This window comes from Pithys albifrons, chromosome 16 (assembly GCF_047495875.1).
Source record: "Pithys albifrons albifrons isolate INPA30051 chromosome 16, PitAlb_v1, whole genome shotgun sequence".
Taxonomy (NCBI): domain Eukaryota; kingdom Metazoa; phylum Chordata; class Aves; order Passeriformes; family Thamnophilidae; genus Pithys; species Pithys albifrons.
Genome location: NC_092473.1, coordinates 16,839,980 through 16,855,893, shown reverse-complemented (window position 1 = coordinate 16,855,893; position 15,914 = coordinate 16,839,980). Strand labels below are relative to the sequence as shown.

The following is a 15,914-nucleotide window of genomic DNA, read 5'->3' as shown; positions in this document are numbered from 1 at the left end:
AGGCAGCACAGCTTTTCAGTTCTTTTCCATCATTCCTTCTGTCTGAACCGAGTTCTGGGTATTGCACAGGAGGAAACCTCATTCCTGCCCTAGACTGGCTGCCAGGAACCTGCGGTATCCTTGTCTGTGTCAGGCTGGCACTTCTTGCCTGTCTCTCCCAGTTACTATCCTTCTTCCCAAGGAACAAGACAAGTAGTTTTCTGCAGCCGAACAAGCTTCTAGTGATGAGAAAGCAGTAGTGATGGCTGTTGATGTCTAAGCGGTGCCGCACGCAGCCCTTTGGCTCGGAAGCAGCAGCCAAGCAGAAGTCTGGGCTGTCGGGGTGCGAAAGGGCGAGCAGGGGGAGCCGGGGGTGGGGATGGAGCAGTCCGTACCCACACCCTGCCACAGCCGGTGGGCTTCCCGGGTCAACCTGCTTGTGAGGCATCACCCCCGGGACAGGCGGGGCTGGGCAGCCCCAGACCGGCAGAGAAATTCAATTCTTGCGTCACTTTGAAGCTTTTCCCTCCTACTTACCGGCGGAACCGCGGCGGCGATGGCTGCTTCTGCCCTTGCCGAGGACAGAGGCGGCTGCTGCCGTGGGGTGGCCCCGCCGCGCTCCCCCCGGGGCTGCTGGTTACGCGCGGCTCTGGCACCGGGCAGGGACATCCCGAGAACCGGCCGTGCCCCGAGTCCCGGCTGCCGCCGCCGGACGGGGGCTGCTCACACCAGTCCGGTGCTGCTGCCGGTCCCTGCTCCCGGGCGGGGGCTGCGGGACTGCGGCAGGTGCCGCTGCCGGCCCGGCTGCGGGCGCAGAAACGGGTGTCCCCGGCCCCGCACCGATGCTTCGGGCGGTTCAGCGAGGGCTGCGGGAGCAGAACGGGGCAGAGCCAGGCAGGACAGCGGGAGCCTCCGGCCCCGGCGGCGCGGCGGGGACCGGACGATCGCACCGGGACCAGGACAGAGCAGGGCAGGACTCGGCGAGGAGCGGGGCGGCCCCGGCCCCGTGTCCGGGTCCCGGGAGGACGGGCTCGGCGCGGCGGTACCCCCGGCCCGGCCCGGGGGAGGCAGCGGCCGCGGGGGCTCCGGGAGGCGCTGACGTCAGGCGGTCCCTTAAATAGCGGCGCAGCCGCCGCTGCCCCGGCACTTTCCGCGGAGGCAGCGGAGCCGCGGCCGCCCGAGCGCGGGGATGGCCGCGGCGGGGCGGCGGGCACGGCGGGGCCGGGGCGGGCACAGCCCCCCGGGGCGGCCCGGCCGCGCCGCCGCGTAGCCCGGGAGATGCCGGAGCGGCCGCGCCGGGGCCGGGGCGCCGGGCCGGGGGGCGCCGGGCCGGGGCGCGCCGTGCCCGGCGGCGCGGCCCCATGGAGCCATGGCGCGTAGGGCGCCGAGCGGGCGGGCCCCGGCCGCGGCTCCGGCTCCGTCCCGGCGGCTGGCGCGGAGGGTCCTCGTGCTCTTCACTCTGTCTCTGTCCTGCTCGTACCTGTGCTACAGCCTCCTGTGCTGCTGCGGCGGCTCCGCCGCGCCCCGCGCCCGCTGCGCGCCCCTCCGCGCCGCCGCCGCCAAGAAACTTCTGCAGCAGTCGCGGCCGTGCGGGCGGCCGGGCCCCGCCGAGCCCCCTGCCCAGCCGGCCGGCAGCGCCCCGGGGCCGGCCCGCCCGGGCACCAAGCGCCTGCCGCGGGCCATCGTGGTGGGCGTCAAGAAGGGCGGCACTCGCGCCGTGCTGGAGTTCATCCGCGTGCACCCCGACGTGCGCGCGCTGGGCACCGAGCCCCACTTCTTCGACAGGAACTACCACCGCGGGCTGGAGTGGTACAGGTGAGGGCGGGGACTGCGGGACCGACCCCCGCCCGCTCCAAGCACCCCTTTTCCCTGGCCGCCGGGCACCCCCGTCCCGAGCACCCGCCACCGCCTCCCCGCCTGTCTCCCCTCCCCTCCCGGCGGACTCGGATGCGCGTCCCTCGGTCCATCGGCAGGGCGGGAGCTGCCGGAGCGGTACGGCCGGCGGGCGGAGGAGGCTGTCGGCCGGCCGCCCTCCGGAGTTTCCCTTCACCTCGTCTTCTCGCAGTGCCCAGCGGGTCGCGGCTCGGTCCCTCCTGGCCGCCGGAGCCCGCGGCTGCAGCCCCCTGAGCCCCAGCCCTGCCCATCGGCACTCAGGAGCCGGGACAATGCCAGGTTTTCCATCCCGTCCGAGGAGACACTCGCATGGGTGAAGGGTCCTCCAAAACGCGGGTGTGCCTGGGCACGGGACGTATGGCTGTCCTTCCACAGCCCCACTCGGTGCGCACCTGCACACTCCTCCTACCAGGCCTGATCGTTGGCTCTGTGAGAGGAACAGTCCCTATCCTCTGTCATCCTGTCTTTCTGAACTCGGATAACTGTGGGACTATCTGGAGTCTCTAATAAGTGTCTCCAGCAGGAGATGGTGGGATTTTAATTCTGGTAAAGGCTTTTGTGATGAGCTCTGGGCGCTCCCAGAGAGGCAGCAGGCGCTGCTGGGAGCGGGTCCCAGCGCCCATGGGGTCAGCGCCTGCCCGTGGTGCTACCAAAGGTTCACCCCCAGCTCCCTGGGCTTCCCACCCAGTGGGTCAGCGGCGGGTGTTTGCTGTGCTGGGTGCGTTTGGGCAAGGCCGTGGGGCTTCTGCTGGGCATCAGCCTCGGGAGGCAGAGGAGGGCTCGGCCTCGCTGGGTGCCTGTGAACTCACAGCAGGGAAAAGGACCCTGTCGTTGTGGGTGCGTTGGAGCATCATGGCGCGTGGTGGGGGCAGCCCGCGGGGCCACATCGAGCTCGCTCGCGCTCTGTCTTGGTAGTGGTTTCCCAGAAGAGATGTCCCCAGTTCCAAAGCAGGGCAGTGCTTGGTGGCTGCCAAGCAGGTGGGGAGGTAACATGAGATGGTGCTCACTCCCAGCTTTGCTGGGGTTCTGATAGCCGAGGCTCATGCCCAGGGAGGTGGCTCAGGCGCTGCACGGGCAGAGCTGTCTGCAGCGCTGCTGTCCAGAGTTGTACTGGGGTCATGGTGGACCTGCAGCCAGGAATGTTCAGGTCCTTATGCAGCATACTGGTGGCAGATGATGGGATAGCCAGGACAGACATGAGTGGAGCTCACTGAAGCCCTTTCCTGAGGCTGTCCTGTGGCATGCCCAGTTCCTCCTGCCCTTTGGAGAGTAGCTGAAGCAGTGTCCTTCTACTCTTGCCACTCGGCAGGTCTCTCCCTGACATTGGGCACTATCACCCATCCTATATCCCCTAAAAGCCAGCTGCTTGGGAGCAGGCCTGCAGCACAGGCATGAAAGAACTGAGGTTTCTCTAAAGAGCAGTCAGAGTGGCAGGACCGGTGATGGAGCCGAACATGGGTCCTGGCTGAGCCCCTCGCTCACAGGTGAGCCGCATGTGCTCAGCACAGGGCTGGGAAGCATCCCCCCCAAATCCTGAGCTGAAGTCCCCCCTTCAGTGCTTGTGTCTGTGAGCAGTCTGGGTTCTTTGCTTCCCTTGCACAAAGCCAGTGTGGGGAATACAGGGCTGGGAGTCTCAGAGGCAGCACAGGACCAAACCTGTGACAGTGCTCCCACAGGAGGTTCAAGACACAGAGCCTGCCCTGAAGGAAGAGAAGGGACTGTGCCCCAGGACGGACCCTGCCTCGGGCATGTAAGGTCACCTGTGGGCACCAGGAGTGATGCTGGTCTAGGAGACAGGAGCCGTGTCCCCCTCCCCTCACATTGTGCGCTGAGGGGCTGCGGCAGTTGCGACCAAGCAGACGAGCCTGTGCCCTCAGCCATGACTCAGCCTGGGATCTTCCATGTGGAGGGACTCATTCGTGGCCGGGAGGGATGCAGCCCATGGCAGCGGTGAGGGTGGCTGAGCAGTGGGGTGGGGGCAGCAGTGGCAGCACAGCCCGGGAGCAGCCACTGCCTGGGGCCTGGCTCTGCATCCAGATCGATGGAGAGATCGCACCAAGGCAGCGGAGCCTCCAAATTAGTTCAGCTAAAACAATTAAATGACACTTCCTGGGTTTTATTACCTTTTTTTTTTAACCTGACAAATGTGCCAAAACTTAAGCACAGAGGCTGCTAATGTATAAAACGTGGAATTGATTTTCCTCCTTGCAAGTGGAGCAATTAAATGTGGAGCAAGTCTAACCCACAACACAGTGAGCTCCTGTCGCTGTGCCAGAGCCTGGGAAGCAGGAGAGCATGGTCCTGGCAGCCACCATGGCTCAAAAAGGACAGGGTTGGGGCTGGGCCAGCAGCTGTGGGAGCTGAGAGGGGCTGCCTGCATGACCCCAGAGTGGGGAGTGCCATGGTAGAGGGGGGGGGTCTCTGCAGGCAGCCTGGGGCACAGAGCCCTTTGAAAGGCAATAGGAGCAGAGATTTCACCTGCAGTAGCCCCTGGCTGCTGAGTGCCCTGTGTGGCTCTGTCCTTCTCCTGTTGTGTTCCAGTGAAGAGTTGAGTGGAGAGACAAAGTTGCTCTTTGATGCAGTTGTGAGCAGCATGAGAGCTGGGCCAGAGATGCTCCAAAAATGTTGGTTACTGTTTTGCCATGTTTTCCCCTGCCCTGACATTTGTCTGATGCAGAGATGGCAGAGCCAGTGGCAGGGAATGTATCTTGATCTGCCTGTCCTTGCCACTCCAAATGTCGTGCTTGCTTACAGCTGCTGCTCCACAGTGCCTTCTGCCTTAGCTCCTACTGTGGCCTGGGGCAGCCCCAGCTCCCCACTGTGCAGGGGGACAACATGGCAAGGGTCAGACCCCTTGGCTTCCCCCAGGGTAGGACCACCACCCAGGAGCTGCCCACTCACTGACTCCAGACCCAGAGCCCCAGCACCATTTTCAGTTCCCATCAGTCTCTAATCTACCTCATTAGATACAGATACACTACAGGAAAGATATTTATAGCAAAGTCTGTTTTAAGACAACTGAAACCAAACAGCAGCTACTGGGGAATATCGATTCATTACCAATTCTGTACTAAATGTTCAATATTGAGCTTTTTCCTGCTGCAAGTAGTGTGGCCCAATAACCTTCAATATTTTCCAGAACACAGGGAAGATGGTGTCATTTAAATTGCAGTTAACTTTGAGCAGTGACTTTTAATTGCAACATCTTGGTGTACAGTTTTCCTCCTTAGGATGCCTGAGTGACCCTGTCAGGCACTCCAGCATTATTTTCACAGAGAATGTTTTTTTCTTGTGGATGCAGTGGCAGGCTGAGCCTGGCTGCTGCCTAGTAGGTCCCACTGCTGCCATAGCTGAGCCCAGAGACGGTGCTGGCACAGGGCAGAGCCCGTTCAGTTCCACCTGCCTGAATCCCGTCCAGGGACAGCACTTGGGAAGCCGAGCTGACAGGTGCCTGTAGCACCCTCGCTGCTGGAGCTCTGCCCCCTGCCCCTCACCCTTGACTTGCCCCTGGTTTTGAGGTGCTCCCAGTGCTGCAGCAGCATGAGGAGCACTGCTGGCCTTGGAGAGGTGGGCACTGCACTGCCCTGGGGAACAGCCCTGCCAGCTGGGGGCATTGCTGTGTCCCTCTGTCTCAGGCAGCGTTGCTGTGTCCCTGTGTCCCAGGGCCGGCGGGAGGGCACACAGGGAGCCGCAGACCCGCTCCCGCTCCACCCGGCTAATTGCTCTCGGTTAATGGCTGGGCTGGCGCACACACAAATGGGAGCCCATTAGGCTTTGCCCAGCGACAGGGGCTGTGTGTGGGCTTGACTGACAGTGCATTTTGGTAAAGTTAATTAGAAGAGAGGAAGGCAGCAAGCTTGAAGGATGCTTGGAAATTTCCTCAGCTTCAGAGAGTGCCCTGGCTCAGAGGAACAGACATGGAGCCCCTGGCAGAGACTCGTGTGAGGAGGTGTCCCTGGCAGCATGTTCACTGGGTACTGCCATGCCCACGCTGCCTGTGGGCATCAGTCCTGCCTGTCCTACCCTCGGGGTGGGCCAGGTTCTGCCAAGACCCTCACTCAGGCCAGGAGAGATTCCCTCCCCAAAGAGATAGGGGAGATGCCAGAGATAAACCCACATGGGATGCCAAGCCTTCGGCATTAATGATGCACGTGCTTGCTCTGTCCCTTGACCTTGTTTGTGAAGGCTGCAGTTTGTTCTCACCTTTTTTTTGGAAGCACCAAATCCAGCTGGTGACCTGACATGCCACGGGCACAGCTGCTCCATGAGGCTTTTGAGCCTCAGGATGCCAGGCCCTGGTGACCCTGAGTGTCCGTGGCAGGGCCAGGCACTGCCCACAGTGTCTGTCCATGGTGTCTGTCTGGAGATGGCTGGGACCAGGGAGCAAGTACCAGAGCTGGCTCTTAGGACAGGCAGTGCCCACCCTGTGTGGTGGGGAGGTCTTCAGGACCTGCTGCCATGTTGGTGGGGTTTGTGCTTGGTGCTGGCATGTTGTCCCATCCATTCGAAGGCTCCTGGCAGCAGGAGGTCACCAAGTGGGTGCCACGGCAATGATGTGAGCCATTCACTCAGGAATTGCTGCAGCAGCTGTGGCACATGGTGGTTTTAAAAATTAATAATCAGTTTTAAAATTTCACCTATGGAAGGAGTTGCCTTAGAAATGGTAGAGGGGGAGACCCCAGTCTGTCTCTATCAGGACAGGGCAGTACCTTCTGATAGGACTGTGACCTGGGCTCTGCACAGGCTGCGCAGGAAGACTCCCATCCCACTGGCCTGACTTTGCCAGACCCTCCACCAGTGCTGGATGGTTATTTAGGAAGGTAGGAGTCACCTGTCGGTGTCTGTCTGTGAAGGGCGATGGCAGTGTGCCCTTTGGAAAAGAATCTCTTGACTTAAAGGACACTGCAAATCTCTGGTGCATTTAAATGATTAAAAATGAATCAGCAACAAAGTTAATTACTGTGTTCGCTCTGCTTTTATGCATGGAAATGTCCCTCATTAGCCATCTAAGAGCACTGGTGTAAATTCTTTGAACATAAACATTTATTAAAGGCAGCCTCTCTATCATTAAATCCTGGCTGCTGTATTGCAGGGTGGGGGTAGTGGTGCTGTGGGGCCTGGCCAGCTGCTGCTGGGGCCATGGGCCCTCGGGTGGTGTTTCCAGCTGTGGACATGGTGCCCTCTCTGTTCTGTGGCTCTGCTCTTGGGACAGCTGGTCCTGGACTAGCAGGGCTGACTGCAGGTCACAAAGGGCTATGGAGCAGCACAGGGGCATCCCCTCAGCCCTTCACAGTCTGTGCCCGTGGGGCATCCCCTCAGCCCCTCACAGTCTGTGGCTGTGGGGCAGCTCTCAGCCAGAATGTTGCTGTGTCCTTGATGGTTGCTGTGACATCTCTTAGCCAGGGAGAACTTTTTATCTTCTTCTTACCTTGATTTCTATCATTTGACCCAGTTTTGCTTAAACCTCCCTGTAGTTTTGCTGGAGCTTTCATCCCCCACTGCCACCCATTGTCCTGCTGAGCAGAGGGGGCCGGGTGAGGGCTGGTGGTGCTGTCAGCTGAGTGCACCCATGGCATGGCATGGCACAGCATGGCATGGCACAGTCCTGCAGGGAGCTGGAGCTGATGCTGACGCCTGTGCTTTCTATGCTCATCTCCAACACATGGAGCTGCAGCTGGAGACACCCTCCCAACCCACCCTTCCCTGCCAATGACATCAGCTGGGAGAGGGGAAGCACAGAGCCCTCATCAAAGGAGCCAGCACTTGGGATTTTTTGCCAAATTAAACAGTTTGGTTTTATGCTGCTGAGTGGATGCAGCCCAGGATCACACATGTCGGCCTCCAGCCTCTGCACACAGTGGGCTGCAGCGGTCAGGTACTGACCTAGAGCTGCTCTGTGGGCTGCAGGGCTGGGGCTGTGATGGTATTATCAGTGGGCACTGCTCTTGCCATGCCTATCTGCAATATCTCAATCAGCTGATGAGTTTTTGTACAAATTCCTCCCTGGGAGAGTGTTCCACGCATGTTCAACATCAAAGTGGTGCAGCCAGTGAGGGAGTGCATGTTTCTTTAATGTGGGAGTGTTGTTGGGGCCGCAGGGTGCCCAAAGGCAGATTATAACAAAATTAATAATTCAGGGTTTGGAAAGGTGCTGGTGAGGAGTTAACTCCTTCAGGGCAAGGCACTGCTGCAGCTGGACTGGGCTCTGCACTGCTGTTGCCCAACACACACAGGGCAGTGCAGTCCTGGGGGCCATGGGGCACAGCTGGGCAACATCAGGAACAGCAGCTCCCCAGGGCTGTACTCACATGTGTCCCCACGTCACTAACATGGGCAAAACCAACCTCTAAATCTGGACCGAAAGGAGTGTTAATGCCCATATCAAATGGCACTAAAGGGCTTTAAGAATTGAGTGACTCTAATGAAAGTAATCTCTAATTCAGGAAGACTTAGTGCTGTCCCTGCAGCCAGATCAGTGTGCTGAGTGAGTGCTCCAGCCATCCCTCCCCACCACCGTCACCCATATGTCACTGTCCCCGTGCTGGCGATGCTGTGGCAGCAGCTGGCTCGGCACACACCGGGAGCCAGTGCCGGGGCCAGCTGGGGACATCAGCAGAGCAACAGGACATGTCCACGGAGCAGCAGGAGTGGCTCCTGGCTGAGCCCTGGCCATGCACACTGAGGGCCAGCACCAAGAGCCTTCACACAAGCCTGGGGCGTAAAGCTGTGTGACATGCTATTTGTATGCAAATAACTGTGAATGCAGAGGTCCAAAATACAATTTTGAAGTCAGGTGTAATTAACTTTGCCGTGCGTTTCCCCACTCCTGCAGCCCGGGGGATCCCGCCGTTAGTGGGAAGATGAACGCCCGGATGACATCTCTCCCCCTTGCTTGGTTTCACTGTGATTTATTTATCTGCCTGCATTGTGTTTTGTTGTCTCAGCAGTCTCTGTTGTTCAGGAGCAGCAAACACTGGGAGTCCATTTAAAGAAACCCAACTCTTGTCTCATTTCAGTAATTTACTATGCAGAGGTTTTGTGTTTTTTGTAATGGATTAGAACCTGCAATTTCGTTTTTGAATGCATGGACCTAATAACTCATGTAATGAAAGTCTAACAGGCCTGAGGATGAGCCATTAATGAAACAGCAGTTTCATGATTCTCCACAATATATTGTAATAGTGAATCACTTACAGAGCTGTCCCGTGCTGATTTATGATGAGACTTGTTTGTGATGGGAGATAGAGTTGTGTGCCTGCGCTGAATTAGCATTTCCCAACAGTCATTAACCAACGGGAATCGTAATCGGGATTTATGGGGTTTGAAGTGGAGCAGTGGGAAAGGCCAATTAAGCCCTGTTTGTGTTCAGGTACCTCAGTGAACCAGCCCAGCTAATTGTTGCTGACTAATTAGTTTGTTCTCTCTCAAATGAGGAAGGAAACTGGTCAAGAGCATGTGAGGGTGTCTGGGCTGGTGCCCCCAGCACATGCTGCTGACCCCTCCAATGTCCTGGCTCTTCCATCTTTGTCCCCTTGTCACATAGGGTGTTGTGGGCTGCTGTTGGTTCTCCTCCCAGTTAGGTCTTTCATTGGCCCAGAGCCACTGGCCATGGCCTGTGTTATTGGGCCCCTGGAGGTGCCAGATCTCTATCACAGCACTGATGCTCCCTGCCCAGTCCAGCCTGGGGACCCACAGCACCATGAATCTGGTGGATTTGATAGTTTACTCCAGTAATTCAAGACCAATTTATAAATCTTTCCATCCCATTAGTTTTTATTTGATTTGGATGTTCACATGTCAAAGTGAATGATTTAATTAGTGCTAAGCTGGGCCGCAGAGATGCTGCATTCCCCCAGCCTGATGCTCCGTGCCTGGCTCACAGCCCAGCTCTCCACGCCAGCTACAGAGGGGTTACCCAGGAGCCAATCTCAGAGCCCTTGGACCTGGTCAGGTCCTGGTGGAATGCGCGATACCCCCTGGGCATGAGCCCCACATCCCTGGGCAGCCCTTGCCCCAGCTCCCGTTGGTGGCATTGCAAAGCCCCCCCACCCCAAGGCCAGTTCAGTTCTCCCCATGGCTCCTCTGGTGGTGCTGTGGCACAGCCCCCATGTTCCTGCATCCTGGCATGGGGCACACACCCACTACTGTGCATGTAGGGCTGCTGGTGCCCCCATCCTCTGTCCAGGGTGTCCCCGGGGATTGGAATGGGCCTGGGAGATGTCCATGGCCAGGGTCCTCCACAGCGCTGCCAGAGCCAGCTGTGCCTGCCCTGTCCCGCCAGGACATGCTGCAGTCACCACCTCCTGGTGCCCATCCCGGCTGTTTCCTCACCGTCACCTTCTGCCTTGCTTGCAGGAGCCTGATGCCACGAACACTGGACAGCCAGATCACGGTGGAGAAGACCCCCAGCTACTTTGTCACCAAAGAGGCACCGCGGCGGATCTTCAACATGTCCCGCGACACGAAGCTGATCGTGGTGGTGCGGAACCCGGTCACCAGGGCCATCTCGGACTACACACAGACCCTCTCCAAGAAGCCAGACATCCCCACCTTTGAGGGACTGACCTTCCGCAACCGCAGCCTGGGGCTGGTGGACACCTCCTGGAACGCCATCCGCATCGGGATGTACGCTGTGCACCTGGAGAGCTGGCTCCAGTACTTCCCCCTCTCCCAGATCCACTTTGTCAGTGGGGAGAAGCTGATCACGGACCCAGCCGGGGAGATGGGCAAAGTCCAGGACTTCCTGGGCATCAAACGGGTTATCACAGACAAGCACTTCTACTTCAACAAGACGAAAGGCTTTCCATGTCTGAAGAAGTCAGAGAGCAGTGGCTTGCCTCGTTGCCTGGGCAAGTCCAAGGGCAGGACTCATGTGCAGATAGACCCTGAGGTGATCGAGCAGCTTCGGGACTTTTATAGACCTTATAATATCAAATTCTATGAAACAGTTGGGCAGGACTTCAGGTGGGAATAAGAGTTCAGGAGCAGAGCTGCAGTGACATGAGGCTGCAGTCCTCCATGATGGAGGCCCAAGGGGCTGGAGCCAGGACTCTCCCAGCTTGTCCTGCCCAGAATTGCAAGCAGAGGCAGGTGAGGGCTTCTCTGTACCTTGGGAGTCTGCAGTGCTCTGGAGCAAGCCAAGATAGGGAAGAACAAGTCGGCAGTGCTGTGGCTTGTTCTATTGGGTCCTGTTTGCTTTCAGCACCACATGCTCCCCAGGGCCACAGTGATGGCCCCATCCTGCAACCTGTGCACAGTCTGCTCCAGGCACATCCCTCCTGTGTGTCCCAAAGCAGATAGGTGCTCCTGGACAGTGTCAGTGGGACTGTTCTCCCACATCCTGGGCAGGCAGAGCTCTGGCCACTCCGCTTTGCCTTCGTCACTTGTGCGCAGTGTGTACCCGTGAGGACAGTGAGATGTGTCTGCTTGACAAAGAAGTCTATGGAAAATGTTGTACCAATATTTTGTCCTGTGAATAAAGCACAGAATCCTGCTGTTACGGGTACTTTAGTGGCACTAGTTTCCTTGTTCAGCATGTGATCCCTTCATGTAAATAAAGCGGCTTCCACTGGTCCGTACGCATGGGCTGTTTTTAGGGCATGGCTGGGCAGCCCCCACACAGAGCTGGGGGGCTGTGGGGAGACTCTGTGCCTGCTGGCAGGCAAGGGAGCAGGTGGAGGCTGAGGCAGGTCAGGGGGTCAGCCTGGCACGACCCGGGGGACCTGTGTCACAGCCCTGACCAGGGCTCCCCAGAGTCGCCCTCCAGCACAGGGCTGGGGAAACCTCAGAGTGATGCACAGTGGCTGGGCAGGGGATGGTGCAACACACCATGGACCAGTTTGCAAGGCCTTAGTGGGAGTGATTACTGACCAGTGAGCTCTAACAGGAAAAAATAGGAAGTAATTAGTGGGCATCTAAGAGAGCCCCATCTACTTCTCTGCCACTGTCAGCCACAGGGAGAGCCAGCAACAAGGAGACCCAGAGGCAGCTGTGGGCAGGTGAAGGGAGAGCCTGCAACTAACAGCCATTGACAGTAAAATGGGATATTTGCTTGCATGATTTTTCCTTTAAAGGAGAAAAAGATTCACAGTGAGACCTACAAATCCCAGCCTTGCAGTAGATAAGTCATTTCCAATCCACTCCAAGGAGGCAGAAGGTGCTGGGTTAGATTGATCCCCCTGACAATACTGTATTAGTGGGGACTTAGAGCTGAAGCCTGAGGAAACCACTGTGATATCAAACAATTACTTTACATTTGTCCTTACAAATGGAGCAAGCAGAAATGTGCCTAAGTATTAGCTTTCCAAAGGGTGAGAAAGTGAGGGCTTGGGAAGTTCTGCACTGAAAAAATGCTGAGCACATTAGGAGCTGTTAAAAATGGCTTAAAAAGCCCCAAGGGGGTGATCTGCGTTCCAAGGAGGCAGGGCTGGGGTTTGGTAGGGGTGGAGGGTTTTGGTGAGGATGTAAAGCACTGCTGGTTTGCTGAGCTGACCCCTAGCAGAGGGGCTGCCAGAGGGAGGTCCCTGCTCGCCCTGCCTGGGATCTCTCCACCACGAATGCCTCTGACTCAGGGCCACGGGAACAGAGCTGCTCTCAGGGCTGTCACACAGCTGTGTGCCCCATCCCTGGTGCAGCAGGTCCCGCGGCCCCGGCTGCCCCCACTGCACGGCCACTGCCATTGCATGCACTGTGTTTTGATGGGTTTGCTCAGGTCTGAACCCCAGAGAGCAGCTGTTTAATATTTACCAGCTTATGAATACTTAAATGAAATTAATGTGACTTAAGTGGTGCCTGATCCTGCTCACACTGAAGAGCTCTTGAGATGTGCTGGGCCAAGGGAATCCTTCCTGGGGCCCATTCACATTGCTGGCAAGTGCCCTGTCCAGGGAGAGCAGAACCACTGCTACATCTGGGAGAGCTGCAGCACCACTCCTGCCTGGCAGCAGTCTCTTCTCTCAAAACGGCCCTGAACGTCCCCTCCCTGCTGGGATCATCCCAGGACCCCCCAGTAAGAGACCTTATCTTTGATGTAGTGTCTGTTAGTTATTCACCTTCCCTGTGTCCTGATGAGAAGACCCTGACCCAGGTGGGAGCTGTCCTGGGAGCACCATGATGACTCCTGTGAACTCAAGCTGCAGTGCTGGACCAGCACATTGAATAGGGCCAAGGTATTCCAGCTGCACAAGGAGCATTGTTCACCCCTCTGACTAAGGCAGGATCACGGTGCTGTGAGCACTGATTTCATTAACTTCTTTTTAATGAATATGATTTGGTTGCACTGCTGGCTCCATGTTTACTGGCAGTGGCAGGGATGAGAATGCAGGCAAGGCCTTAGCAGTGACCATGGGAGACCCCCAGCCCTGTCCCCCCACCACAATGCTCAGGAGTGTGCTCCTAACACACCTCCTTCCACCCACATGGAGCTGGGCAGCAAATAAATACAGTCATTAACAGAAACTTCAACGCCTTGGAGATGGCGGATGCCAGGGGCATCTGGGATGTGGATACATTCAAGTAGGTCAAGTTTCCTCCTATTATTTCATCAGTCTGCAGCAAGGGACACGCTGCCAGCTGGATTCTGGGCTCTGTCACCACTGCCCAGGATGGGTACAGCTGGATGTCACCTGGTGGTGCTAGCACCCACCTGCCCAGGCAGTGCAGAGACACAGAGGGGCTGCCCATGATGCCAGCTCTGTGCCCATGGTGGCCCTGTCTCCACAGTCACCCCTCTGCAGCATGGGTCACCCACAGGCTCTGGGGGCTGTGCCCTGCTGCCAGCCCTCCCCTTTCCCACAAGAATCCTCCAACCTCTCCTGGCAAAGGTGTTCCCATGGAGCTCCCAGGCACCACCAGCCACTGCTTCCCTTCCCTGCAGCCCCACACTCCTACCAGTCGGTACTTGGAGAGTGCAGGCGCTGCCCGTGGGCACTGAGTCCCCAGGGCTGTCCCCTGCCCGCCCGCAGCAGAGGAGACACAAGCAGTGAAGAGGAGGAGCTGATGTGTGTGTGCCAGCCCAGCCCGAGTGCCAGTGCGGTGCCCACTCCCCGGTGACATGTTTGCACACAAACAGATTAACACGTTTAATTTGCTTTGAAAGTTTTCCAAGTTCCTCTGCAAGCCCTGTCCATCTCTCCACGAGCAGGAGCGTGTAACAATGGGAGGACCTGATGGCTTCAATACTAAATCGAAGTCCAGGCATCGCTGCATAATTCATTACCTGACACCTAATTAGCCGGCTGGTCCAGTTAGAGACTTCTGTATAGCCGGGGCGGCGGGCCGGGGGTCTGGCGCTCTTTCGGGCTGGCGGCCGTGGGGGCTGACACTTGACAGAGACGGGGCCGCGGCTCGGGGGGCCCGCAGGGGTGGCAGCTGCTGTGCACCCTCTGCCAGCCGGTGGTGGTGGGTGTCACACCCCAAAATCCTGCGGAGTGTCAAAGGCACTTAGCGCTGGCCGGGACTCCTCACAGCCTGCGGGAACACCAGTCTCGCAGTAGCTCCCCGGCTGGGCACAGGGGCGCTGCTGCCAGCCCCCAGGATGGAAGGGGAGCTGGATGGGGTCCCCCGGGGGGTGCTGGGTCACAGCCAGCCCGAGGCTGGGCTGGCACAGGCGGCTTCTGCAGCGAGCGCGGCGTGAGGACCGGCCCCGGCTCCGGCTCCGGCTCCGGCTCCGGCTCCGGCTCCGGCTCCGGCTCCGGCTCCGGCCCCGGCCCCGGCCCCGGCTCCGGCACGCTCCGCTGGCTGCAGATAAGGACAGCTTAGGGATAAATATTTACCCAGTGACTGAGTGGATTCAACTGAGTTCATTCCTATTAGAGGATCTGTTAGTAATTATCTGAAGACTCTTTATTACCTGGGGACCTATAATCTGCCACAGTAATGAGTTCAAGTGGCTCATGTGGCATAACAAGCAGGGAAAGGAAGGTGGGAAAGGGACGCTGCCGTCGCATCAAGGGCAGGGCAGGGCTCAAGGACAGTGAAGTCGCTTGGCTTTGGGGAAGTGCCACTGCAGCACGGCAGCCGTGGGGCACAGAGCTGCCACTTTGCCTCCCTGCAGGGGACGAGCTCCGAGCAGAGCTCAGGGCCAGGCAGAGGTCAGAGAGGCAAAAAGCCGAAACCTGAGTGGAACTGCTTTGTCCCTGGCCAAGTGTGGCTGTCGCGGATGTCCTGTGCAACACAGCCCCTGTGGCCAGGCATGGGTGAAGCCCAGCTCAAGGGGCAGCCCCTGGTATGGGCTCTGTGCCCCATGGCACTGAGCAGTGCTGTCCCAGTCCTGCCAACCATAGGAACTCGCCTTGCAAACCTGAACCAAATTCGTCTAATTCAACTAAAATAAAGTAGCTAAAAGGAGCAGAATACGAGGCACACTTGATCATCCCCTGCAGCAGATATTGAGGGATCCCACAGCTGCAAGGGAGGAAAATCCCCTCCTGGGACACACACCCAGCGTTCACGCATGTTAACAGAGGGCATGGTCCCCACTGCCATTGCCTTTTGGTGTGTGTCCATCCCCATGTCCATCCCTGTCTCCATCCCTGTGTCCATCCCCATGTCCCTCTGTGTGTCCATCCCTGTGTCCATCCCCATGTCCCTCTGTGTGTCCATCCCCATGTCCATCCCTGTCTCCATCCCCGTGTCCATCCCTGTGCACTGTAGGGCATGTCAGCTCCGCACTGCAATGCATGGAGACAAGAAAGTGCCCAGGAATGACTGAGATTAATTACTCTGCTGGTAATCCCGTGAAGGATCCAGCCTGCCAGCTGAAGTGAAAGCCCGTCATCCATCTCTCCTTGTCACACACTGGCTGGCATGTGGTGATGGTGACAGCTGGGGAGCCAGTGCCCAGGCTCACACGTGGCTCCATGCCTCTGCCCTTTCCACTTTTCCTGAGTGCTGGCAGGTACTGATGGATTTGTGTGTTTTAAACAAATTTCCTTCTTTAAAATACACATTTATTTAAAATACCCAAAGAGGCTGACGCCCTCAGCCCCATCTCTGCATGCTGCAGAGCTGCTATATGACAGTGCTGTGTTTGGCCATGACAC

General features: G+C 58.0%; 1 protein-coding gene across 1 annotated transcript; it reads left to right on the top strand.

Moving 5' to 3' along the window:
* The first annotated feature begins 1,279 nt into the window (after positions 1 to 1,279).
* Positions 1,280 to 11,441, top strand: HS3ST2 (heparan sulfate-glucosamine 3-sulfotransferase 2). The gene is made up of 2 exons (XM_071571375.1): positions 1,280 to 1,794; positions 10,228 to 11,441. The coding sequence occupies exons 1-2, from the start codon at positions 1,349 to 1,351 to the stop codon at positions 10,844 to 10,846; spliced, it is 1,065 nt and encodes a 354-aa protein (XP_071427476.1). The 5' UTR covers positions 1,280 to 1,348; the 3' UTR covers positions 10,847 to 11,441.
* Positions 11,442 to 15,914: the final 4,473 nt, after the last annotated feature.

Coding starts and splice junctions, on each gene's coding strand:
- HS3ST2 (XM_071571375.1), top strand. CDS start 1,349: ATGGCGCGTAGGGCGCCGAGCGGGCGGGCCCCGGCCGCGGCTCCGGCT. Junction 1,795..10,227: donor CGCGGGCTGGAGTGGTACAG/GTGAGGGCGGGG, acceptor CCTTGCTTGCAG/GAGCCTGATGCCACGAACAC.